Source organism: Eretmochelys imbricata, chromosome 22 (genome assembly GCF_965152235.1).
Source record: "Eretmochelys imbricata isolate rEreImb1 chromosome 22, rEreImb1.hap1, whole genome shotgun sequence".
NCBI lineage: Eukaryota > Metazoa > Chordata > Testudines > Cheloniidae > Eretmochelys > Eretmochelys imbricata.
Genome location: NC_135593.1, coordinates 17,395,848 through 17,421,014, shown reverse-complemented (window position 1 = coordinate 17,421,014; position 25,167 = coordinate 17,395,848). Strand labels below are relative to the sequence as shown.

Genomic DNA, 25,167 nt, shown 5'->3' with positions numbered 1-25,167 from the left:
AACCAAATCTATTTCCAGGCTGGTAGAATTAGTAAATAGGTACTTCTCTGCTTTGCTTTGTTTGACACTTACAAGGAACTGTACCAGTTCCTGCACTCCCATCACTTATGGCTGAACTAATAAATAGACAGACCCAGCACTCAGCTCACAATTTGTGGAATGTGTTAATGCACCAATGGAATACATGCTGCTAAGGAAACCAGATGATGAATATATTTTTAAACTTGGAATCCATGAACCACTTATTATTTCTGAATTAGGAATCAAAACATATGAATAATCGCTTCATGGCCTCAGTAGATGCATTCTGCTTTTCAGGTCACTTTGTTTTTGTTAGGTTTTTAAAATTTTATTTTTAAAAAATAAGTTCCTCCGGTTCCCTCTTTGACACCTATGACATCCATGTCATGTTTGCTTAATTTACTAGTCAAAACAAGTGTTATGATAAGCTCAGCCCTGCGGGGTCAACCCATGAAAGCAAATACTATTCTTTTAGTTTTTAATACGTTAGTGTCCTTAGATGCCCAAGGAATATAGATGATGTTTCTGGACTCCTGAATTAGTGCTGGTTATTCTAAGTAGAGCTGTACGAATCAGAATACATTAACCCATTGCTGCTTGCACCTCGAGCTGCTGATAAAATGCATTAGCACTTAAGCATTGCTGAAATCCCCACTTCCATAGCCCAGGGGTTTCAGTGAAGAAAATATCTTGGCAAGTTGTGATACCTCTACGTTAACCCTTTTAGTGCCTGTTTTCTAGCAGCTGGAACTTCAGGATATCATGGGTCCATTCAGCAGACAGGTGGCGAAACAAAGAATTGATACTGGCAAACTAGAGTTTCAAAATGAATATCGCAAATAGCCAGGAAAAATCCAATGCTGGAGTAGAAAAGCCTTTAAAGCCAAATTGGTGCTGTTTTGGGGACTGTGAGTTCCCTAGCATTCAGACGTCAGGGTGGCTTATTTATGTTGTATTTTTGACTAAAGTACCTTGAAGAACAAACCCCAAGCTCGGAAGGTTGGGGACTGTCCATGTTATATTGATCAAAAGGAATTTCAACGGATTATTGTACCTTTTAGGAGGCTTTTTTTGTAATTTGATAAGGTAACACTAAGGTACTGTCTTACCTGAAATATAACGTGTAGGAGATTTTCCGCAGCACGTACGGCACAGTATTGTTGAGTGGGTGGAGGGCTGGACGGCAGCTCAGGAGGCCCAGGTTCTGTCCTTGGCTCTGCCACTGATTTGCTGTGTGACCTTGGGCAAGTGGCTTCCCCTGTCTACTTGTCTCTGCAGACCTTCTGCCATTCTGGCCTGTGTAGATGATAAAGTCTATAGGGCATGAACTGTCCCTTAATGTGTTTGCATGTGGCACCTAGCGATGCTGCTCCATGATTTATATTTGTAATACAAATCAAGCTAGAGAGAGAGTCTTTCAGCCACACCAGCAGGACATTGTACCCCAAAGAGCCCCACGGGCTTCTGATGCTGTGTGGGTGTGGAGTAGATTGAAGGGTTCTTGGGCTGAAACATGAAAAGGAAACAACTAGTGACTAAATTGCAAACTTTGTTATGGAAAATCCTTAAGGGAGGTATGGGGAGGGGATTCTTTATCGATCCATGCAGATCAGACTTTTCAGCAGGTGTCTGAAGACTTATTTCACTATGTAAATCCACAGACCAATTGAAATGAAATAAGATGTTAATGGTTATAGGGAACTCCTAACTGCAATGAGAAGAAAGCTACCATTTAAATGTGCCCATACGCGAAGGAAACAACTGGCACGTTTTTATTTGCAGACCATAAAACAGTCCCTCTGTTTTGCTTGGCTACATTCTGCTGGAGGCTGCGGGCAAGGGCAAGGTGGATCCCTAGCCTAGATTTCATTTCACTCAGCTGTAGCAGAGAGCTTTAGGGACAGAAAGCCACGTTGCTTGATCACTAGTCAATAGGCCTAAACACATGCAATTTCTCAGGAAGTGGATCTAGTGAGTCGGAGTGGAAATTGTGGCCTGTATGTACTACCTGCAGATGTCCATCCATTGGAGCGTTTGTCTGTCCTTTATGGGCATGATAGTGGTTGGTACTATTTTCTGAGAGTGGAACCTAGGAGCTGTTGGTGGTTTTTTTTGTTTTTGTTTTTCTCTTGAAGTGGGTGGGAAAGAACAACTGATCTTTTTGAAGATTTGTAAAGGGAAGGTATTGTTTGGCAAATGTGACTGTATCATAAGCAGAGAGGAGAAATCATAGCATTTATTTGAAGTTGCAGATATAAATATCTCACAGCCATTAGTCACTAAATGCTAGTGCTGTGGTCTGATGGCTATTTTTTTACCCTTTAAAATATAAAGTCTAGAAATCCATCAGCAAAATCCTTACTTCCATAAGCATTTGCTAGCTTTTTTTTTAACAGCTGAGTCCCAACCCAGTTATCGCTCTTCATGCTATTTTAATTGGCTATGTTTAGAGGTGAGAGGGCAGCAGTGATTGTGCAATTACCAGGTATATTTGATACGTAGTCTGATCTGTTCGAGAAAGCTCAGAGTTTGTCACCATGTGTTTTAAGTAAATCGCGTAAGAAAATAAATGCCCCATCTCAGGTACAAAGATAAATTTTTTATCTGAGGTGTGTGCGCTCATGTTCTCCTTTTCACAAACTGGAAACATCCTCTTTATCCTGCCTTCTTTCTCTTTTTTTTTTGTGCAATTTATTGCAGTTTTTGTGCTCTTTCTTCTTTCTCTGAAATGCTTTGCATTCTGCAGGTTGTATACCAATGAAACCATTTCCTCCCCCCACCCCTCTTGTTTTTGGAGTGGTCTGAGGAAAATACTCTCTAATTCCAAATCTAACGGTTTCACATTTAAACAAGCTCGGCAAGCCAAGACTCAGCCTTCCCAGTGCAATAATTGTTGCATCCTTAGGCTCCTTTTCTATCTCTCCTCCCTGTTCCGTTCACTTTTCTACAGTATGTGCAGCCAATATATAATGCTTTTTGTAGACTGTTTTCTATCTAGTGACCTTGGGTTTCCACAAGATCTACACTGTAAATGAGATGTGGCTTCGCTGCATGTATCTTGATAAAAATATATCAGTGGATGAATTGATTTTCATATTGATTTACTCAGGCAAGGAAGGTGTGTGTGAAAATCAAGTGTCTCTTAATGACCTAGCCCAAAGATAGTTTGGAACTGCAGCTGGCTTGGAAAGTTAGAGAGCAACTACTGTAAGAAGCTGTGACATGTCTGCCTGCCTTTGCATATACTTCATTCAGATCATGGCTCTTGGCAAGCTAAGTGGAATAAACCATTGCTCAAAGCATGTAAAATTCAGGCAAATTAACCAAAGCAGGCAGGTCAGTGTCAAAACCAAAACGTTCACATACTGTACATAAATCAAATTGGTGGATTTTTGAGGTATCTGAAATTGAAATGCCTGAGTATGAATCAGACAAATCCTGCCATGAGGCTGGAGATAGAGTGTGTGTGTGTGTGTGTGTACATATGTGCTGCTCACCTGAGCTGGTTATTTGCCTTTCTACTGAGAGAACTGTTAAGGCATCACTGGTTCTTATGGCTGCAAAAGCCCAGAGGTAAACTTTTCATAGAAACAACATGATTCTATCCATGAGAAGCATCTATATCTTTTCAATCTGAGCGATTTTTACTTTAGATTAAGAGTAGTAAGAGAACCAGTGAGATCAAGAGTCAAACTCTCATGGGAGAGGAGAGCACAGTGTGTGTGGCTCCTTTTTAAAATGCTGCATCACATCTGCCTCACAAAATGGTAGCTAAGTAGATTCTTTAGAAATGTAAAGGGAACATAAGCAGAAAACAGCTGTAACAGTGTACATGCAGGACATTTTACACACAAAGTATTCCGTGCAGCTTTAATCTCTCTCCTCTTTAAATCTGTTTTATAAGCAATAATTAATAAAAAAAAAAATGGAAAGTGAAATACAAAAATTTGTCTTCACTCTGGCATCTCTCCTTAAGCTGCTGCTCCCTAGGTCTTCTAAGCAGAATAGGTGTTCTCAAATATTCACTCCATCTAAGATCTAAACTGACAGTTGATTTGCTTTATTGGGGTAAGGGAGCTTTACCTAAAGGAACTATTGTTTATGATAAGGGACAATGAGGTCTCTTCCAAACAAGTCTTTTCCAAAAGGAATGATTTTCTTTCTTTTGCAAATTATTTTGTCTGCTTCCGTTCAGAATGCTAAACCAAACCAATTTCACTTGCTTCGCTTACATTTTGTCTGTGTGCTGTATAGCCTGAGAAGGGTACGTACATGCCCACAGTTCTGTATCGGATGGAACAACATATTTATAGCCGGATATAAATAAAATCAGAAGGTTCCTATAAAACTCTGTTATTACTGCTGTACAAAGTTAGAAATGCTTGAGGTTTCTGCTACTTGGCTCTCACATACTGCAATGAATATTTTATAGGAAAGGAAATACTTAGTGTCTGAATCTTTTTATAGTGCTGCTACTCGTAAGGCTGGTAACCTTCCAGATCTCTCTCAAAAATCACAATACACCCCCCCTTTTATTTATTTATTTGTTTTTTAATCTGCACAAAAACTTCCACTGTAAATGCTCATGCTTTTTATGTCCCAGGAACTTTATCAGCTTGCCTGTTGTGTTGGAAAATGGTCCTCATTAGCATAAAACCCCAATATCTTGCCACCTTTCTTATTGCACATGATCTGGAGGCATCACAGTTCAGTTGGTGCTTAGACTAGTGGCTCTGGGAGAGACGTGGACGTCCCTTCAGACTAACTGACCTCCCTCAATTTATACGTCAAGACCTGGAAGCTTGTTGCTGCTTATGGCTGCACTTGGATTGTTTAAAGTCCGCTTGCTGCAGTTCAGCTGAAGTACAAATACTGGGATGCAGGGGAATGGACTCGGTGACCTGAGGGTTCAGTCTGATCCTCGTCCCTTCAAACACAGGAGAATGTTGGTTTGCATCTATCTGTCTCCTTTGCAAGATGGGGTCACTGGCCAAGCATTATGGCGTCAACATAGTTGCACTTAAAATAGTAGCTGGCTTCTAGATATGAACTCCTGTTCTGCTGCTACTGATCATCGGAGCCATCACCTTCAGGTTTAAGGTGCTAATTTTTACTGGGAATTGCTTCCAAATCCCCTAGGCAGCTGTGAAAAATCTCATCCTAAATATCTTCCAGTAGTGACAGCCGTGTTGCACCGGTCTTTCCAGGTGAGTAGGCTGAGCGGAGTGCCTCTTATTGAAGGGTGTGTTGGAGGCGGTGGTGGTAGGAAGATATTTTACCTATAGCCCGTTGTACTGGGTGTGAGAGATTCAGAAACCCCTTTGGGAGTCTTGACATGTGGGTCCACTGACTCTGAAATATCTGGTTCTAGATAATGGCAGGAGCTTTCCTTCAGTAACAGGCCTGCTCCAAGGGCATTGTGAGTTTGCACGAGACGCTGGAGTCTGACTGGGGCAGCTTAGTTGTTCTATCATGAACCTCTCAGTATCCTAACTTGCTTCCACAATGATCTGTAAACCTAGGGGGTTCAGTAACTACAAAAATCGTCTAGCATTAGAGTCACTAAGCATTTGTGCTCTGCAGTTGGAGAAACTAGGGAATTGGTCAGTGACAAGAACCTAGAACCCATGGTAGTATTGGTAGTTTTGGATACCCACAGTTCTTCCTTCCAAGAAAGATTTCCTTGCAAATCTATTAAGATTCCATTATAAACACTTTCGCTCAAGTTATACCAGCTCTTGCATCACACATGGTCCTTGGAGGGCCCTATAACCCTGGCAAAATATTTATTTCACTTAACCTACAGTATTTAGATAGAGTAAATATTTTACCAGTAGCACTTAGTACTGCATGGTGTTTGGGGCTTGGATCCATAAGTGCTGTGCTGCTTAGGCAAGGGGACACAGATAAGCACGCTGTGGAATTTGTGGGATGTCCGATTTCATTTTGTGGCTTTTTGGCGTCTATGCAAGATCCTTAATGTTAATGCATATTTCCCCCCTTGAATTTAACTTGAGGACTCTGAGATCTTAGTTTTGTCTGCCTTATGATTTCCCCCTTGTGTTTTTGTTGGCTGCCAAAGCAGGTACAGGGAAAAGAATGATTTGCAAACCTTGGAAAGCTTTTGGTTTTAGTCTCCAACTCTCGATTGCATTACAGCAGAACAGAGCCATATATTTTTCACTTTGGAGGCATGTTCTGGGTCAGCTTTACTTGCCGCCTCCCCCCCCCCGCCCCCTTCAGTCTTCAAATTCGACATCAGGGAAAAATGAGAAAAAATTGCTAGTGTGCTAGAAATTGAATAAGAATGATCTTTCTGGTTCAAGGAATGATTGATGCAGCTCAGGAAAGGTGGGGTTTTTTAAAATGTTTTTGTGCATATTTTGGAAGGAAAACTGTAATTGCCATGCTGAATTTAGACTGGTGGTCCACCTGTCTAGTACCTTGTCTCTGACTGAAGTCAGAACTCGCTATGTTAGAAGATGAAAGAAAATCCTTTAGTAGACAGCTATTGTATAACCTACTCAAAGGGCAGTTTCCTTCTAACCCCTGCCATAGCTGGAGACCTGAATCCTAAAATTCTATGTTGCTTTGTAAAATATATATATTTTTCTATCTAATGTGCCTGAGGAGTTCTCATTATCCATAGAAGTACCTAATCCTTGTTTGAATCCTTCTGAGCTCTTAGCCTCAGTGACAGTGAAATCTTGTGGTAACGAGTTCCACAGGCTGTTTATCTACTGGGTAAAATCGTCAGAAGTGCTTAAGTCCCATTTTCAAAAGTGGCTGAAATTTGGGCCTAAATGCTCAAATCACTTTTTGAAAACAGGGTTTAGATTTCTAAGTCTCTTAAGCACTTTTGGAAAATTTAATTGGCTGTCTTTATGAAAATGAAACAAAAGGATTCCCTTTTGTGAGGTTTTTCATGTTTTTCAGTTTCATTTAATGTCCTTTTTGCTCTTATAAATCATGAGAATCCGGTGGTGGTCTCAAGATTTAGTTATTTTTTTTTTAACTCGGGGTTGAGTTGTGTGTTAAGTCCCTGGAGGTCTTTATCAGAGGATTTGGGGTGAGATTTTTCACACCTACCTAATTTAAAATGAATGGGACTTGGATATAGAAATTCCGCCTTATACTAACCAACCTCCCTTCTCCTCCAAGAATGCACGAGTAAGAACCCATCTACCTGTGTTTTTATCATCTCATCTTGTTTTCCCATTCAGGTTGTATGAACCAGGATCACCAATGTTGTGATCTGCTGGCTGTGCTCATGGAAACAGAGGCTGAAAATGCCATGTGAAAGGAACACGGATATTTTTTTTAAAAAAATGTGCACGGCTGCATATGGCACTGGGAGTTTAGGCACCTTAGAAATACCTGAGAAATAAATGCATGTTTGTTTCAATAAAGGGGTAGTCAGAAAAATTAGTATCTTTGTTTTTACTGAATGAATTCAGCTCCAGAACAGAGGGTGTGTGGAGGGGAAATGGTCCATTCCAATTAGTCCCTCTCTTTCGGGTATTATTCCCAACTGTTCCTCTTTGCATCATCAGAGAAAGGCCTTGGCTCATTTGTTGGATGTACTGCATAAATCCGGAACAAACATCATTGCTTTTGTACTTGGCATGAGATTGTAATAGCAGCAATTGTGGGCTGTGAATTCGAGTTGCTCTGCTGCAGAAAATAGACACTGATATTTGCTTTGAAACTTGAGGAACCCATGATGTTGAAATATACCAAACAGCATAGAAATGGAACTGCCATAACATGGGAAAGAAAAGCCACCTCTTACTATCCTCACATTCTGTTGCTCACCATGGAGGTATATATTTTGTTTGTTGTTGACTTCTGTTTTCCTTTAACGGTAGCTAAATGGACATATTGTGTGATTAATGAAGAGTTCTTCTGAGCTACAAACCTCTTGACTCACTTTATAGATATTTTTCTCTCAAACCACTTTTCATTTCACATTCCAGTCTTGGCATCCTGGTAGTTACGAAGCACACCTGGTTAGCACTTGTTTCTCACCATTTCCTCACATAGAAGACCCTAATACTGCTCTTTTTAAGTATTAAATAATTTTGTAAAAGTTTATAGAATCATAGAATATCAGGGTTGGAAGGGACCTCAGGAGGTCATCTAGTCCAACCCCCTGCTCAAAGCAGGACCAATCCCCAATTAAATCATCCCAGCCAGGGCTTTGTCAAGCCTGACCTTAAAAACTTCTAAGGAAGGAGATTCTACCACCTCCCTAGGTAACACATTCCAGTGTTTCACCACCCTCCTAGTGAAAATTTTTTTCCTAATATCCAACCTAAACCTCCCCCACTGCAACTTGAGACCATTACTCCTTGTCCTGTCCTCTTCTACCACTGAGAATAGTCTGGAACCACCTCTCAGGTAGTTGAAAGCAGCTATCAAATCCCACCTCATTCTTCTCTTCTGCAGACTAAACAATCCCAGTTCCCTCAGCCTCTCCTCATAAGTCATGTGTTCCAGACCCCTAATCATGTTTGTTGCCCTTCGCTGGACTCTCTCCAATTTATCCACATCCTTCTTGTAGTGTGGGGCCCAAAACTGGACACGGTAAATATAGCTATTTCCCAAATATCTTTTATGAACTTTGGGCACCAGCCAACTCTGTCCCACCTCCCAAAGTTTATACCGACCTTGTTCATCAAAGGAGAGCATGGAGCAAAGATAAAGTTAAAATACAGAGCTACTTGACAAGCCAGCATTGTGGGATTATTGCTTATAATATCTTCAAATACAGTTTTACTCTGAAAAGTGACTTGGTAAAATGAGCACCTTGTTAATCAATAGATCTGCTCCCTGTGCAAATTCAGAGATGAGCCTGCTGACTCCGGATTAGTAACTGAAATAAATGTTTTAGTCCTTCTGGAACTCCAGAGCCAGTACAGCTCTAGGATTATGAAATTCTTTTCTTTTGGCTCAACAAATTTAACTATGCTCCGATTTCCGAAACTTGTTGATTCGGGAGTCTGATAGAACCTAGCGTGGCTCAGATTCTAGGTTGAGTTTGCAGGGCTGTTAATAAAGAAGAAGGAAGTGACAGCAACTGACTGGGGATTTGGATAGTTATATTTGAAATTGGTTAAGAGGAAAATTGAGGCTCTGGATAAATAACCTTAAAGTAAGCAGAGGATATTTTGATGCAAGACTTTAGGGTGCATCAGTCTCTCCTTGACTGTTTCAGTGAAGCTACCTATATTCATAGGTTATAAAGGCATTAGATTATCGACTGGCCTGTATGACACAGGCTACTGGATTTTACCCAGTTACATCTGCATTACATCTGGTAGCTTGTATTTCTCTACCACATATCTTCCAGAAGGGTGCATCCAGTCTTGCTTTGAAGATTTCAAGAGATGGAGAATCCACCAGTTCCCTTGGTTGTTTGTTCCTATGGTTAATCACCCTTGCTGTCAGGGATGGGGGGAACTACCCCAAAAAAGTGCCATATTTCTGATATGAATTAGCTTCCAGCCATTGCTTCTTGTTCTGTCTTTCTGTGCTCAGCTAAAGAACCTTTTAGTACATGGTATTTTCTCCCCATGAAGAGGTTATAATCAAGTCACCTCTCAATCTTCTTTTTAATAAGCTAAACAAATTGAGCTCTGCAGTTCTTTCATGTCTGTAGCCAGTTTCAATTTAGAACCTCAAGTCTCTTTTTGATCCCTATGTTGCTAAGGGAAAGTACCTGTAGTCCAGTGAGACTCATCCACCCATAAAGTGGAAAAACCTCCTAAAGATCTACGCCTCAGCGAGGAGTCCTGGTTTCTGTGGAAGTCTGTAATTTACTGATGTCTCCTTATTCCTCTAGTGGAACAATTTAAGGTTTGTTAAGTACAGGTCAATGTTTTATCATTAAGTAATCACGGCCTGCTAGGGAAATGTAGAGCTTCAGTGAGAAGCCATCTGTTCCATGATTCTTCAAACGATAGCAAATATCAAAACATTGGTTTGAGTCATAAGACACCCACAAATTCCCACGCTTACCTGAACGGTCTTCATATTAGTCATTAGTTTTGAGCATGGATACATCCACTAATAAGCTGCACTTTATTGTATTTCATTTTGGACTTTTGGAGAATGTGGAAAAAATTGTTTCTTCCGGTGTCTTCTGCGTTCCATCGCTGTCTGCCGCATTTCATCTCTGTCTACCCATGCCAGCAAAGAAATGTTTGCTTTCTGTAAAGTATTATAATTTGAATGTTCAGGGGGCTACTAAATTATGACTAGACCTGAGAATTTCTTAACCAGTGACACTTCCAAATATTTGCAACTCATGTGTGAAGGGCCTGAAGGCTTGCAAAGTGACAGTTTGTGTATGAATTCAGTTGTGCCTTATGGAAGGCAAATGAAGTTCCTTTCTGTCAAAGGGTAGTCTCTGCTCTCTGAGTGAAGAGAGCGAGGGTGATGTCTATTGAAGAGATGTATGTGGAAGGCACTGCACAAGAAATTTGACACTTGAATGATCGGGATTAATGTTTGTGACCTTTCCTCAGAAAATGCAGCACTTGAGTGTGACGTTCTAGCCAACTCCATCCTTTCCCTTTGGCCTGGTTGAGTGTGCGTGGTCAGGAATGATGGATCTGGATATCAGCCATCCTAGGGGGCTTTTTGCTGTTCCTTAACTATACATTTATTTGTTTTAGTAAAAGTCACTAGTCTGGCTCTGGATGAGTAATTTATTCAGTGAGAAATGAATTTTCCAGCATTCTAAACAGTAAGATCTCTACGGATGGGTCCAGCCTAGAAAGGAAAACCGTGGTCTATAAATTTAATGGAAATCACTTAATTGTTCATGTGCAATGAGGAAAGAATGATAAAGACCTGCTGCTGTCAATCTCCCGAAAAGGAAGTCTCTGGGATGAGCAAGGAGATGTTCATGAAAGTGACAAGGCACGTGAATTATCACGTCAGGTTTCTCTTGGTTTATGCCAAACATGTCTGACACCACCCTCCTCTAGTGCTCTCTTACCTCTCCCCATTCATGGAACTACCCTGGATGTAGATGTCCCTGGAAAAAGTTGTCTAGAGGCTGGGCTAATTTGACCCAGCTTACTTTGGTTTTGACCAAAGTCAAATGTTGAATTCCAGTGTTTGTGACTTCTTAGGAGAGAAACAAATGAATAGATGGTACGGGATGCTTCTTTGGCTTGGATCACAAATTAAATCTGCTGGGTGCTGAGTAACTCTTAAAAGCAGATTGGTGCCCAGCTTCCATTGACTTTCACTGGGAGCTGGGAATTTGAAAATCTCCCCTGCTGTTGTAATTTTTGGGGTGTACCAATTTCTCTGGTGTATCTGGAAATTCCTTTTTATAGTTGTAGGAAGTAGCATTCCTGTGTGGTGCGTGTTGAGATTGTTTAGTTACACTGAGTTTCTGTGCAAGTTTGTCCTTTATAATGGTGAAAGCCAAATAGATTAATGTAACTCAACTACAATGCTAGACTAACATTGCATCTTGAGAAGTCAGCATCTGTGAATGCCAGGGATGTTGTCAAGGTTGCCAGATCCATAAATTCACCTTCCCGAGCTGGACAATTTTCAATACTTTTTTGTTAGGCATGACCAGTTTGGAAGGGGGGAAAAATGGAGGCAAAAACTTAAGAAGGATGATTCTTCAAAGGTCAGGTTTGGCCAACCAGTCTTGGCATTGCCCTTCAAAGTTCTTGACTGGCACCCATTGAATGCTGGCAGTGTTGAAACAGGTGTTTCATTAACACAATGAAGCAGGCAGGTAGGAAGAGAATTTCTACTCCTTATCTGGCCTGTGATGTGACTGCATTGGTGGTTGGCATGGTGGAAAGGCTAGTGCTAAACACAATAAAACTCTCTTCTTTTCAGAATATCGGACACCATTGTTACACCAACTGATATCTAAATAACAGAGAAGATACTTATCCATTAGACCTAAATACCTCAATTTGATGAGAGGTGCTGTAGTTGGAGATCCTTACAATGCCCTTTTTTTCCTGTTCTCCAATAGTGGAAGTGAGTGGTTAACCTTGCTGTGAATGTCAAGTTACCCTTATTTATTATTTGAGCTCAAATAATGTTTCTTGGCACTGTATAGAACATAAAATAAGACATGCACCAAGGGTTCTACACTCAAAGAAAAATGACGAGTTTTTACTTCTACTGGGGGTGTGTGTGTGTGTGTGAGAGAGAGAGCGAGCGAGCCTTTTTTTAGAGCAAAGGGCTTGCATGGTTAGGTATCTACAACATCAAATTTGTATAGCAAATGTTTGGGTTTTCTATTAGCATGGTTGTTCATAGAATTAACTGGTTCAACTGGTATTTAGCAAAGCTCTGCAGTGTTAAAGCTGTTAGTTGCCAGTAACTTTTTTGCCTTTCCCCAGTAGCTGTGCGCCCTGCCAAGTCTGTGCACAAGCCTTGAAATGACAAAGTACCCTTTAGTTAATTGCACAACGGATCGCCTAGAGTTAAAAGTTCTGATTTATATGACTATAGCTCTAACTGCTCAATAACACAGGCCTGTAATCTACTTTCATTTCAAACAGAACTGTGATTTATGGGGCAGCATGCCGCTTTAGCTCAGAAATGAGGTGTTCAACATATGCTCTGTTGACATAAATTTGGAATTTATCGCTCTTGTCAAAACTGCCTGTTGGACAAAGGTGCGTATTAAGGCAATAAATGGCTCAGAATAGCTTTCTGTCAAATTTCCTAACCATTGTATTCAGTCTATTTGAGGGGAAAATATATACTTAAAAGTAATCAAATGTCCAAAATCCATACATCTTGTTTGGAATGGTAGGGGTTATTGTGGGGGAGGCAGGTTGGGGGTGGGGAGTGGAGAGGGCTTCCCACAAAGTTGCAATCCATTTGGAAAGCTTACCCCAGGTTTAGTTTATCACTTCTGGTAGGAGGCAGGCTTTTGTCTTCCTCGTTTAAAGAAGGGGAGGTAGGTGGGGGTATGGAATGAAAACTCATTAAATTAAATATAGTAAAAGACATTTTTATGTATGGGTTTTTAAGCAGGCGGAGTTAGAGTGGGGCTGTAAACTGAGCAGAATAGGGATTTGTTTATGGCAGAATTGAGCTACTTGCTATTTGTGATTTTTACATATTAGGACTGAACATACATCTTATCTCCTCTCTTAGAGGGAGAGAAATTATTGGAAGGATAAAGGATTAGCTATTGTGTGACTGGGAAATAACAGAGTTAAGGCTGAGTAATAAAGACTCCTATAGGAACTTTAGGAAAATAAAAAGTCAGTAAGGCCATAATGCAAACAGATTGCATTGGTTATTTCATACAAAAATGTGCATGGCAGTTCATCACGTGTCTTTGTGTCACTTATGTAAGTTTGTAGTAAGACTTGTGCTTCCTAAATCCCAGGAGCTTTTGGAAATTTCCCTCCTAGCTACTGCAGTAGTTGGTGCGTAACTGGTACTGACTCTATGGGCTAGCTTGTGGATTAGTCTGGAGCCTAGGTACGGTGAATTCACTACCACAGAGTTGGAACAAAGCCTGTAATGAGGAAAGCCTTTGGTAGTTTATTTCCCCTTCCACACACTGTTCCTGTGTACACGTGGATAAAGTACATATTGATAAATGCCTGCACATGCCCATTGTATGCAACTGAACATAAAAATCTCCTGAGTGGTGCAGAATCGCTTGCCACCAATCCTGTCCTTTTCACACAAAGCACCCTGTTGGGAAAACTCATAATTTTTACACCACACGCTCTTGACTAGCCATTGCTGGAATTACTGTCTCTTTGAAGTGCTTTTTGCAGGGCATTTACAGGCCTTTTTAATTACTTACAGCTTGTAAGGGGCCTACTTCCATTCCAGCTTTTGTTTGTTTGTTCTTTCCAGTGTCTGTTTGGAAAGGAATATTGCTGCATTTTTTTTTTTTTTTTAAAGTATAGGGAACTCGTTGGCAAACCTGTCTTTGTGGTTTTTACTTAGGGAAGGGCTCTTCCTTCAGCAAGTTTGCTTTGAATGATCTATAGCTACTCCTCAAGGTACTGTACGCTTCCTGGCTTTTAGGCCTTCGAACAAAGATAGTTGCATAATCACAGCTCTGTGCTACCTCTCCGTAAACAAGGTCATGTGTTGATTTTTAATTTCCTTACTTTGAGGAAGGTTGGAATAGCAAATAGACAGTTTATTTCCAAAGCCAAAACATTCTTGAGTAATAGCTGATGACCTGAAAACTTTAGCTCCGAGCCGGTTTGATATTTAAACATGCATTTTTAATAAACCATAATTAAAGGGAAAACCACATTTTAAAAAAAAAACACCACCTCTTTGGAATGGTCTCCCATGAGGGCAGGTGCCTTCTGGTGCTGAGGTCTTCCCAACAGCTTCACTTTATTTACTTGGCCTGATTTCCATCCCCTCCCCACCCACCCCCAGCAAGAGCCTGGTGCATAGTATTTAGTGTGACTGAGGTTACGTAGATGCTCTGTTGGTGGAGGTGTATGCAGTTGTCATGGTCAGCAAGTGGCCCGCTTGTATTTGGGACAGAATTGATAAACTTCCCCTTCTCTCTGTGAGAAAGTAGAAATCTCATTTCCCTGGCCTTGCTTATTTTTTTTGCAGGCCTCCAGCCCCTAGAGGGCATGACCATTCCAAGCCAGCACGTGACACTTCCCACTGGCTGAGGGAAAGCTACCTTGCAGCCCCCGTAAATGGACTGTATGGCCGGAGTAGCATGATATTGCTGGTCTACTAATCTTCAGCAGGATGTCCTGCTGTTGGGAGTTAAAAACCCAGACCGTAGCACTGACACAGTTTGAAATGCATTAGACGGCTTTGGAAGGTATTGAACTAATAAAACGGTTACCCCTGGACACAGAAAAAGAGATTGTCCCCAGCAGGCCACGGACAGAGGGTGGGGAATGTTGGACGACTGGAAAGGCCATGACGTTCTCTTGTCTTAGAGGTTCTCAGAAATGCAGTTCCTCTGGGACTTGGATGAACTCTGAGGGCTATAATATTTCAAGCACTAATAATTGAATCCAGAGGTGAGGCAGGAAAACAAACATTTACAAAGAACTGGAAGAGAGAAGCTTCTTTAAGGTTCCATAGAAACGTTATCCCCAGAATTCTCAAGCAGAAGACCAGGGAAGGCACAGCATGCCCTACCAATGAAAAACCAGGTTAGAACTATTATGTCACCAGGACAAACTTTCATTGGCTGGCCATACCCCGAGCACGTGATATTTTTTCCAGCTACTTCTCAAAGTTGCTTTCAACCAACTTAACCCTTTTGTGGGTATTACATCCATGTGACAAAATTGAGGTCAGATCTTTAGCTGCCTCTTCCTGCTGGTAAAGAGGGAGGGAAATGGAAACTTTAATCCTGGAGTAGAGCATGTAAAGGGGTTGTGGGGGGGTGAGGGGAAATCCTTATCCATGTCCCTCTATTCTTCACTCCTTTGCAGCAAACCCCATTTCCAAGAGGAAATTCAATTGTACAACACCACTTGCCATACCTTTGGACAAATTCCAAGGCTGACGCATACTCTTGCATTGTAGCATAGTCTCCTCCAAATAAAAAAAGCTGGATTTTGAGCCATGCTAGTGTCCTAAATCTAGGATTTTAGCCGGAATTTATCATGAGGCCTTTGTTTCTCCAGCAGTTGCAGCAGAAAATTTGTATACTTTGAGACGTACTCATTTAATGTTGCACAGTAAAGTAATTTTGCATGCTGTAAGTATTGACTAGTGATACTATATCGAAAAGTGTGGCATGATTGTATGGGAAGAAAGACCTTTCCAGATTGCTGTTCCTTTTAATCCCTGAATATCCTTTTGTTTAGTTTAATTTGCTTATAAGGACATCTCAGGACAAACAGAATAGTTGGAATTTAATTTCAGCATCAAGCTGTCATAATAAAGTTCAGTCTATCTTTCTGTACCCGAATTTGGATAATATCGGTGAGGAGAGATCTATTTTAACGTTCTTAACAACCGCCCCTCCTTCTATTTTAAAGGTACAACTTCAGTAAAAGTGCAGAAACCTGTATTGATCTCCTCACTTAGATCTTAACAGCCTGACCGGCTGTAATACCTTGCTTACATCTGCCAGGTTTTTGTGCAATTTTGCAACATCTCCTTAATCCAGTGAGCATAAATAGAACATTTCAATCATATTTTGCTACCAGGAACCTAGAAGATAAAGCGCTTTTAAGACCTTGTTGAAAGAGACTGTATAAGATTGTGCACGATAAGATCGTCCTATAAGTAGACACCAAATGAGAAAACTTTTGTGCTCAGGTGAAATCTGTCGATAAAGATATTTCAAATAAATTACTTAGTGAGAACTCGAGCATTTTAAAACAATGAGCAGGTTACGTAACGGCCGGAAATATCAAAGCTGAAGTTTGATTGCCATGTAGATTTCTATGTGAGCTGCTGCACTAGTAAGATTAATGTGTTCTTTTGTCGTTTCTGACACCCTGTTCTAACACTTTTTCTGGTGGGGGAGGATGGGGGGGGGGAAGAGAGGAGAGGGAAAAGCCTTATCTGCAAGCACTTTACTGGGATTGTGGTTAGCTTCAAATGTTATTGTCTGTCCTTACGGTTACAAGAACTAGAACGAATTGCTCTACTCCAGAGCCTGACTAACATCCAGCTCGACTTACAGACTATGTGTACATACAATGGAACTGGTGTTTTTTAATACGATTGTGTAATGCAGGAAACAACATGGTTTTTTTAGTCTCCCCTCCTCCCCCATATTTCTCGAAGTGTAACTTTTATATAGCACCATTCCACCCAAAGAACACTGACAGATTCTGGGATAGATCCCAAGACAGTGTAAACTTAGCTCCACTCCAGTCAGTGGGGTCCACTCGTGTAAAGCCCTTAGCTCTTTCCTTTCCCACTGACTGCACTCGGACTGAAGGTATGCAGCATCTTGGAGGATCAGACCCTTTGTGAAAGGGACACTTCCATCGTGGATGAAGTGCAGCCCCCTCAGAGGGGGAAGGCTGCAGCGGTTGGTTAAGTCAGGAAGTGAGGAAGACTGCCGCCAATGGACACTGTGGGTGGGCTTTCAGCTAGGTAGAAAGTGGTAACCCCAATATTCTGGTTGGAAGCCAGCTTGGGTAACATCCTGACTCAAGAGGGGCCTTTATACATATAACAGGTGGTCAGGAGTTAATTACTGTGGGCGTGTCTACACTGACAATTAACAGCGCTGCAACTTTCTTGCTCAGGGGTGTGAAAAAACACCCCCCTGAGAGCAGCAAGTTGCAGCCCCGTAAAGCGCCCGTGTAAACAGTGCCCCAGCACTGGGAGCTGCGCCCCTTGTTGAGGTGGGTTTCTTTAGTGCGACCACACAAGGTACGTTAAAGCGCAGCTGCAGCATGCATCTCATGAAAAAGACGTCCCCTCCAGCAGCAAGTGTCCCCTAGTACCGTGCTATGGCTTTGGTTCAATGCTGACTCTAAGAGGAGGGGGCCCTCTCCCCCAGCACACTCCCTGCAGCACCTTGACATTTACTGAGAGATCCTGACTTGGCCTGTCCATATTAGTTGGAGGTTTGACAGGGCTCCAGCACAAGGCAGTGTGGCTGCAAGCATCTGGTTTTCTGGCAATCCCGCGATCCCTCGCATTCAAGTATTTTTCGTTTGGTGGTGTCCAAACTGTCTTAAAAACCTCAAGAACACAGTGTTCTAGTCCCTGTACAGAAATACTGATCAAACACATCATTTATCACTTGAGGGGAGGGTACTGTTCAGTGTAGTAAATATGCCCTTCTGGCATGCCTTATTCACCGCATCCTTACAATGCATCAACACAGATGGATTTAAGCCATGTACCTGGTTCTGTGGCAGTGAAAGGGTTAAAAGAAGTTATCCAATGAACACCTTTATTTCCTCTTTAACTTGTCTAGTTATTGTTTGTGCTTTATTATTTTAAATCTGATTGAAATTGTTTGCCTTTTATTGATATATTTACTTTATGGCGAGCATCAAGTGCTATATTAAACAAATAAATTGTGTTGTAAATGCCTTTGGTAATGTTTATTAATATTGACTAATCACGGAGCAATGAGCTCTATTGCTAGCAAGCATAATATGTGGCAATACCATCTTGTCAAATAGCTCTGTGTAATACGAATTTGTACCAAAAAAAGAAAGATGTGAAACACACCATGAAGTTTTTCTTTTACTGGGCAGGAAGGGTGTACTGCTGGCTTGCTGGCTCCAGATGCTCATGATGCGTATCCACTGCTGTTCTCTCTCCTGATATATCCTCAGTCCCCATACACACATACCACCTCATCCCACACATTGGCCCAACCAACCTTGCTCCTAGTGGGCCTGGCTTAAATCTTGGTATCTCTAGTCAGGTTAATACTTTTTGTTCTCTGTCAAGGCACCATGTGTTTGGCTCCATCCTATCTTGACATTCCAGTCTAGAAATCAAAGAGGAAAAGTTTTTGTTGGCCAAAAAACAAAGTTCATTTTTTGGGGTTTTTTTAGGATAAGCGGATTGTTGGCCACGTTGACAAATATTCCCCTTCCTTCTGCAGTAAAGATGCCCTAGCTTGCGTGTTAGTAACTTGTGTATCCACTATAGTGTAATACCTAGCTCTTACACTGTGCTTTTCACCTGTAGATCTCAAAGCACGTACAAAGGAGGTCGGTACCATTATCCCCAATTTTATGGGTGGGGAAACTGAGGCACAGAGGAAGTGATTTGTTCAGCGTCACCCAACAATCCTATGGCAGAAATGGGAATTGAATCCAAATCCCTGTATCCCAGTCCAGAGCTCTGTTAGGAAAGACAGCAGCAAGCCTTGTTGGGACCCAATCTTGTGGCACTGAAGTCAATGGGAGTTTCGCCATTGACTCCAAGATGAGTTATTAACCATTGTGCCTCTTAAACCCACCACCTCCGTTATTATTATTTTTAAGTGAAAGGCAGTAAGGACCACGGGGCATCGCTTAACCCAGTCTGGTGCAAATGGACGGTTTAACATTGGAGTGCTGCTCGACTGAGCGATGACTCGAGTTGAGTGCAAGAGTGAGTTTGTGTTTTCAGGGTTGTCTCTTCCTTGGGAAAGATCTCAATTGGACACAGTGTTTTTGTTTCAAGCGTGTGACAGTCTGAGCACAGGCTATCTTTAGACATTACCCTGAAAGTAGCATTTGCACTGTGTATGCCTACTCGGCTTTCTTACCACCCACCCTGCAACGGGATTGGGTAGAATCTCTCACACAGCTGTGGGGTATGAGAAATGGCAGGATGCAATTGGCACGTGTGCGTCTGGGAGATGCTTTTGAGATCTAGATAAGGGGAGGGGAAGGGGGGGTGGCGGTTTGCAGCAACGTTTGTTTGCCATGTGGACTTGCCCATACTTCCAGGGTTTGGGGTTTGTCCCCATCCATATGTGGGCTGTAGGAAAGGCTGGGATTGTGCCCTTCCTTCCCCAGCAGCCGGGGTTAGTAGTTATCCTTAAAATTGTCTGGTAGTGACACCGCGCGGTAATCGTACAGCAAAGATTAGTGCCAAACGGTGTTTTATGGTCCCAGATTAGATTACTGATTTTTAAAGGCCCACACTAGTTTTTTTCCTCATTATTTTATTTCTCCTCTTACCACTACAGAATGGAGTTAGGCACCAAAACAACTCTTACTTCTGCTTTTCCAGGCCTTAAAAAAAATTAAAAACATGGTGGACAATCACCACATCCTGTAAATGTGTTTTTACCTGTAAATTAGTGATAAATCCTCGTCTTCACTTCAGTTTAAGTTAATTTTTACCTGACAATTTTTGTTTAAATTATTAAAGTTGCATAAATGAATACGAAAGAAGAAGGTTACTTTGTGATATTTCTAATGGTTTGAAGATGTGTAGTCTCAACCTTTAAAAACTGATGCTGTCTGGGGCCACCATCTTCCCTGAGGGCAGCTTGGCTCTATGCTCTTTGGAAACAGTGGCCATTTTGAAAGAGGGCCACTTAACTAAGAGGCTACGGTGAACTCAGTCCCAACTAGAATAAATGATGGTAGACATTTGGGAAAAGGGCCGTTCTTCATAGAATTCTTTGTAGAAGAATGTTTGTGAGCCTCATTTTAAAAAAAAAATCTGAAGAAGTGTTTTTATTTTACCCACGAAAGCTTATGCCCAGATAAATCTGTTTAGTCTTTAAAATGTCACTGGACTCCTAATTGTCCATAATTTGTGGCTTGTTACTATGGCCCAGCCACTGACTTTCAGGGTCTTCTGATGCTGGATGGTCAACTAAAGTGTCAATGGATCCCTGCTTTCTGGGATACATATACCCTGCCCAGTTCTGCACAGAACTGTTTCGTAGAATCAAAGGACTGGAAGGAACCTCGAGAGATTATCTAGTCCAGTCCCCTGCATTTGTGGCAGGACTAAGTATTATCTTGAGTTTGCAGTTTATATTTGGCACCAATGCAATTAAACATGTTTGTCTTATAACAAAGTGATAATAAATAGTGGATTTGATTAGAAGGTTGAGTAGGTCATTTGACTCTATCGTCGGATGAAAACATCAGCAAAGAACTCTTTTTATAGAATCTTATTTTGAAACCTGCATGTGTTTTTGTTGTTAGACTCTTCCACTTCCATCTGTATGAAAAGATCACAATAAATGGGTGTGCATCTCTCTTAGGAAAATGTAGCAAACTTGGCTTGATAGCTTTTCAATGCTTGTGTCAACTACAAAGCATGGGCTGCTTCTAAACAATACATGTATCAACCTCTGACACTGTGAAATAGTCAAAGTTCATTTAATGTTTTCTGTTTAATGTTTCTGAGTGTAGTTGGCTCAACAATAGATGATCGTGAGTTAACTTTGGAACTTTGCCTTGCAACGTCAATGTGCGTGAGACTTGCGATTGACCAATAATTGGCCTTAAAAGGGGGTGGAGGAAAAGATGGATTTTGGGGGGTGGTTAGTGAATAACAGAAAACTGTGACTGAAAGAATTCTCTGGCTGTAGCAGTGTGAGTTGAGGAGTGGAAAGAAGGCTCCTGTTTGCTAGGATACTGTATCCTCTTGTCAGGGTCATGATTGTCCATAGACTTCTGAGGTTAGCGCATTCGTGTGCTTTATGCTGCCAGGGAGCAAGTGCCTTTAACATGTCACTTGCATTTTAATAATAACTTAATTTTTTTCTGGCTTGGGCAGCGCTGCTCACCAGATCTGCACAAGCGGTGTCTGCTAAATATTATTTAATCTAGTAGAGTGCACTAGGATCTACTGAATTGCTTTTGAGTGGGGTTGTTTCTTTAGGAAGAAGAATGAACATCCTTCCAGAAAGGAGTGGTTTGGGTTCTGAGCTAAGTAGTGCAGAAAGCACAATCTTGATGCACTACCCATCTCTCCAGACTCTCCAATCTGGGCTCAACGGGGGAATCCAATTAAGTGAAATATATGTAAGGATTTTAGTGCCCTAAATATTCCCTACTTTTTCCCCTGTAATGCCCACCTTTCTAGTCAGATTCTGACCAAGGAGTGAATGAAAGCTTTGTTCAGTGCCACTTGTCATTAAACTTGTTGACTACATTTAAGCAAATTTGAACAGTAAAATACGAAAACAGAAACTCTGCATCAAGCATCTGCTGCTTCAATTCTGGGAACAGACATCGCTTTGCCCTGTTTCTGGGGGTGAACTTGCAAGACACTTAGCACCCTGCCTTTGCTCCTGCTGAGATAATAGGAGTTAAGGATGCTCATCTCAGGACCAGTTGTAGTAAAACTCTCCAGGATTCTGTCCCATCTGTACTGCTCTTGGGAGAAGCATTAGTGAGATATTTTTATTCCTTCCATCCTCCTCCTTCCCTTTGGTACTTAGCTTGGAGAGTCTCTCACGTGCAGTATTTTTAGCCAGAAGAGTGAGCTGTGTTTATGCTTCATCAGCTCTCCAAACATCCAGCAACATCTGGATGGCACTTCTCAGCAGGGACCTTGCAGCCTACCTCTTGCCCCCCAATACGGACTCAGCTACTGCAGTAGCAAGCAGTATTAGGGCAATGGAGTTCCTGCTGTTCGCTTTCCAAAGGGGCCACTCTTCTAATCTGCTTCTGAGCTCTGCTGCTTTGGCTAGTGCTCGTCTGTTGCTACCCTTGGTCCAGGTGGTGTGAGATGCACGAATACATGTCATCGATGTACGTATCCTAACATTTCCCCCTCAATGGAAAGGACAGCGTTGATGTCCTTCATGAAGTATTTGTAGGGATGGGTGCATCTCTAGCTCGCCATCTCTTCAGGGTTGCCAGGTGTCCAGTTTTCGACTGAAACGTCCTGTCAAAAAGGGAATCTGGTTTGTGTGGGGTTGGCAGGCTCCCTAACTGGCTCCATGCAGCTCCCGGGAAGCAGCCATGTGTCCCTGCGGCCATGGGGGCTCCACGCACTGCCCCAGTCCCTCCCTGAGCACCAGCTCTGCAGCTCCCATTGGCCGGGAACCACAGCCAATGGGAGCTGTGGGGGCGGTGCCTGTGGGTAAGGGCAGCGAGTATGCTGCCTGGCCGCCCCTACGCCTGCGAGCCGAGGGACATGTCGCTACTTCCAGGGAGCTCCCCAAAGTAAATACAGCATGGAGCCTGGTCCCTGCAACCCCTCCTGCGCCCTGCCCCAGCTTTGAGTTCCCTCCTGCACCCCAAGCCCATCACCCCCTGCCCCCCCAGAGCCTGCACCCCAAGCCAGACCCCTCCCCCTCACACCCCAACCTCCTGTCTCAGCCTGGAGCTTGCCCCCCCCACTCCCTGAACTCCTCATTTCTGGTCCTGCCCTGAAGTCTGCACCCCCAGCTGGAGCCGTCACTCCCTCCTGCACCCCAATCCCCTGCCCCAGCCTGGTAAAAATGAGCAAGTGAGTGAGTGTGGGGGAGAGTGAGTGACAGAGGGAGGAGGGATGGAGTGAGCGGGGTCTCGGAGAAGGAACAGGGCCTTGGGGAAGGGGCAGGGTAGGAGATGGGGAAAGGGTGTTCGGCTTTGTGCATTAGAAAGTTGGCAACCCTAGTAAGAGTTCTGATTCTTTTATTACTAAAAGGGGCTTGCAGTCCCTCTAGAAATTTCACAAGAGTAATCTTTCTCATTCAGCTTTAATTGCTTCATGGTGTCACTGGGGTTTGCCTGTAGGGTTTCTGTTTCTGGACAAAGGCAGGTAGGATAGGTGCTTTGTAAACAAACCAGTTAGGGGAAGGAAAAGCAAAACCCTACAGGATCCTTCTTCCTAAAATGCCAGAACTGAAACTTTCTGAACTTCACTAAAGCAAGCTTTGGGGAGAAGATTCAAGCAGGCTTCCCACATGCTCCTCAGTTAAAGCAGCTCTCCTTTTCCCTTTGCTCAAAGGACATCCAAGAAATGACTTCCCTTTTAGCAACCTTCATAACGGAGTAGGCCTTGATGGTTGAATATTCTGGCTGAGCCTCCTCATTGCTGCTGGCCAGCAGAAGTCCCATTTTTCCCTCTGTCCCTACAGCTGTCTAGCTTTATATGAAACAAGTATATCTGTGACTTGTGTTCCTGCTGAGTTAATGAGAAAATTCACGGATAATGTGTAGATTTCATGAAATATTCAAAAGGTCTCAGTGTTAACATTTTAAATAAAACTTTTTCCTCTTCCCCCAAACAAGCAAGAGGACTAATCCGTCTCTGTTTTTCCCTAGGAAGCTGCACAGTGGTATGAAGACTTATGGATGTGAGTTGTGTGGGAAACGATTCTTGGATAGCTTGCGGCTCCGAATGCACTTACTGGCTCACTCAGGTAGGTTTAGAGACTTCGATGCTCCGTTAGGGGACTGCTGCCTCTGTCATATTGACCCAAATCTATTGAAACTCCCAGACAAACTTTAACAGTGCACGCATATGTGTAGGGCCGGGGATTATTTTAACCATTTTAGAATGGTAAATTATGACTATATTCCCTTTTAATTCCAGAGCCAGTTACATTCATTTTCAGAGGTTTTGTTTTCAGTTCTTTAACTGGGGAAATATTTGCAGGTCCTCAGCAGCCTGGAATAACAGACTTGGACTACTGCATGGCTGAGTGCTATTCAATTGCCTCCATCCACTTCGGCCACGGTATTGGAGTGGTTTTCCTGTGTGTGTGTACTGTATTTGCCACGTACAGGCACCCACTGCAGTTTCATTAGCAAAACCGTTGCAAAATTAGGCACTCCGTCTAATGAATCTAACTATTGGGTTCAAATTATGCAGGCCCTTTAATTAAATAGATATAGAAAGGTTGGAATGCTAAACTAGTGAGAAGACGACGTGTTTTGCAAGTTAATTTAGTCTGAAATTCCTATTGGGTATAGAGTCCCATATACAATTAGTTTTTCTATTTAAAAAAAAATGCAGGCAGCCATTGGATCCATTTGCTCAAAGGTAAAGTGTACATACGAATCCATGTCTCATTCATTCAAGGGTAAATCACTTAGGGTATGTTCACACTGCTCACGAAGCCTGGGTGCTTACTCAGGTTTGAGCTCATGCCCCACGCTTCTGTCCACGCACACAAATCAGTCTGTCTCGGGTCAGCAAACACTCAAGACCAAGGCCCTGCAATACTGCTAGGGAGGTGGGCCAGAGCCCAAGTCCCGCTGTGACTCAGGTCCAAGCCTTGTCATTTTGCAGGTCTGGACGCGAGACAAGTTGCAGTCCTGAGTCAGAAGGTCTCTGTAGTGTAGTATGGATCATTAGTATGGCTCCAAGACCTGGCTCCAGCAATCGTAAAGCCAAGTTTACAGACACACAAGTGCAGGCTTGGAAACATCGAGTCCATAAGCCCAGGTCCCACAGACCTAAGCTTAGTGTGCAGTGTAGACATAACTGCAACACTAGCAAAAAAAAATCCCTGCAGCAGTGAGTCTGAGCCTATGTCAACTGACTTAAGCTCCCAGGGCTTGTGTTAGGGAGCTAAAAATAGCAGTGTAGACATTCTTGCTCAAGCTGGAGCCTGGGCTCTGAAACCCAGTTGGGGGGAGGGTCTTGGCCAGAGTAGGAACACCTATATTGTTGTCTTTAGCCCTGTGGTGCAAGCCCGAGTCAGCTGACCTGGGCTCTGAGATTCTGCTGTGGGGGTTTTTTGCAGTGTGGACACACCCTTAGAGTCCACATGAGTTTACAAGGCTGCACGTTTGGAGTAAT

The 25,167-nt window shown here is 42.5% G+C and overlaps 1 protein-coding gene across 2 annotated transcripts in view; it reads left to right on the top strand.

The window, feature by feature from the left end:
• ZBTB16 (zinc finger and BTB domain containing 16) overlaps positions 1–25,167 on the top strand; it is a 168,576-nt gene that overhangs the window by 56,207 nt on the left and 87,202 nt on the right. For both annotated transcript variants that reach the window (XM_077839885.1, XM_077839884.1), the window contains exon 2: positions 23,685–23,782. In XM_077839885.1, coding sequence (XP_077696011.1) covers positions 23,685–23,782 — 98 coding nt within the window. The remainder of the gene's footprint in view (positions 1–23,684; positions 23,783–25,167) is intronic.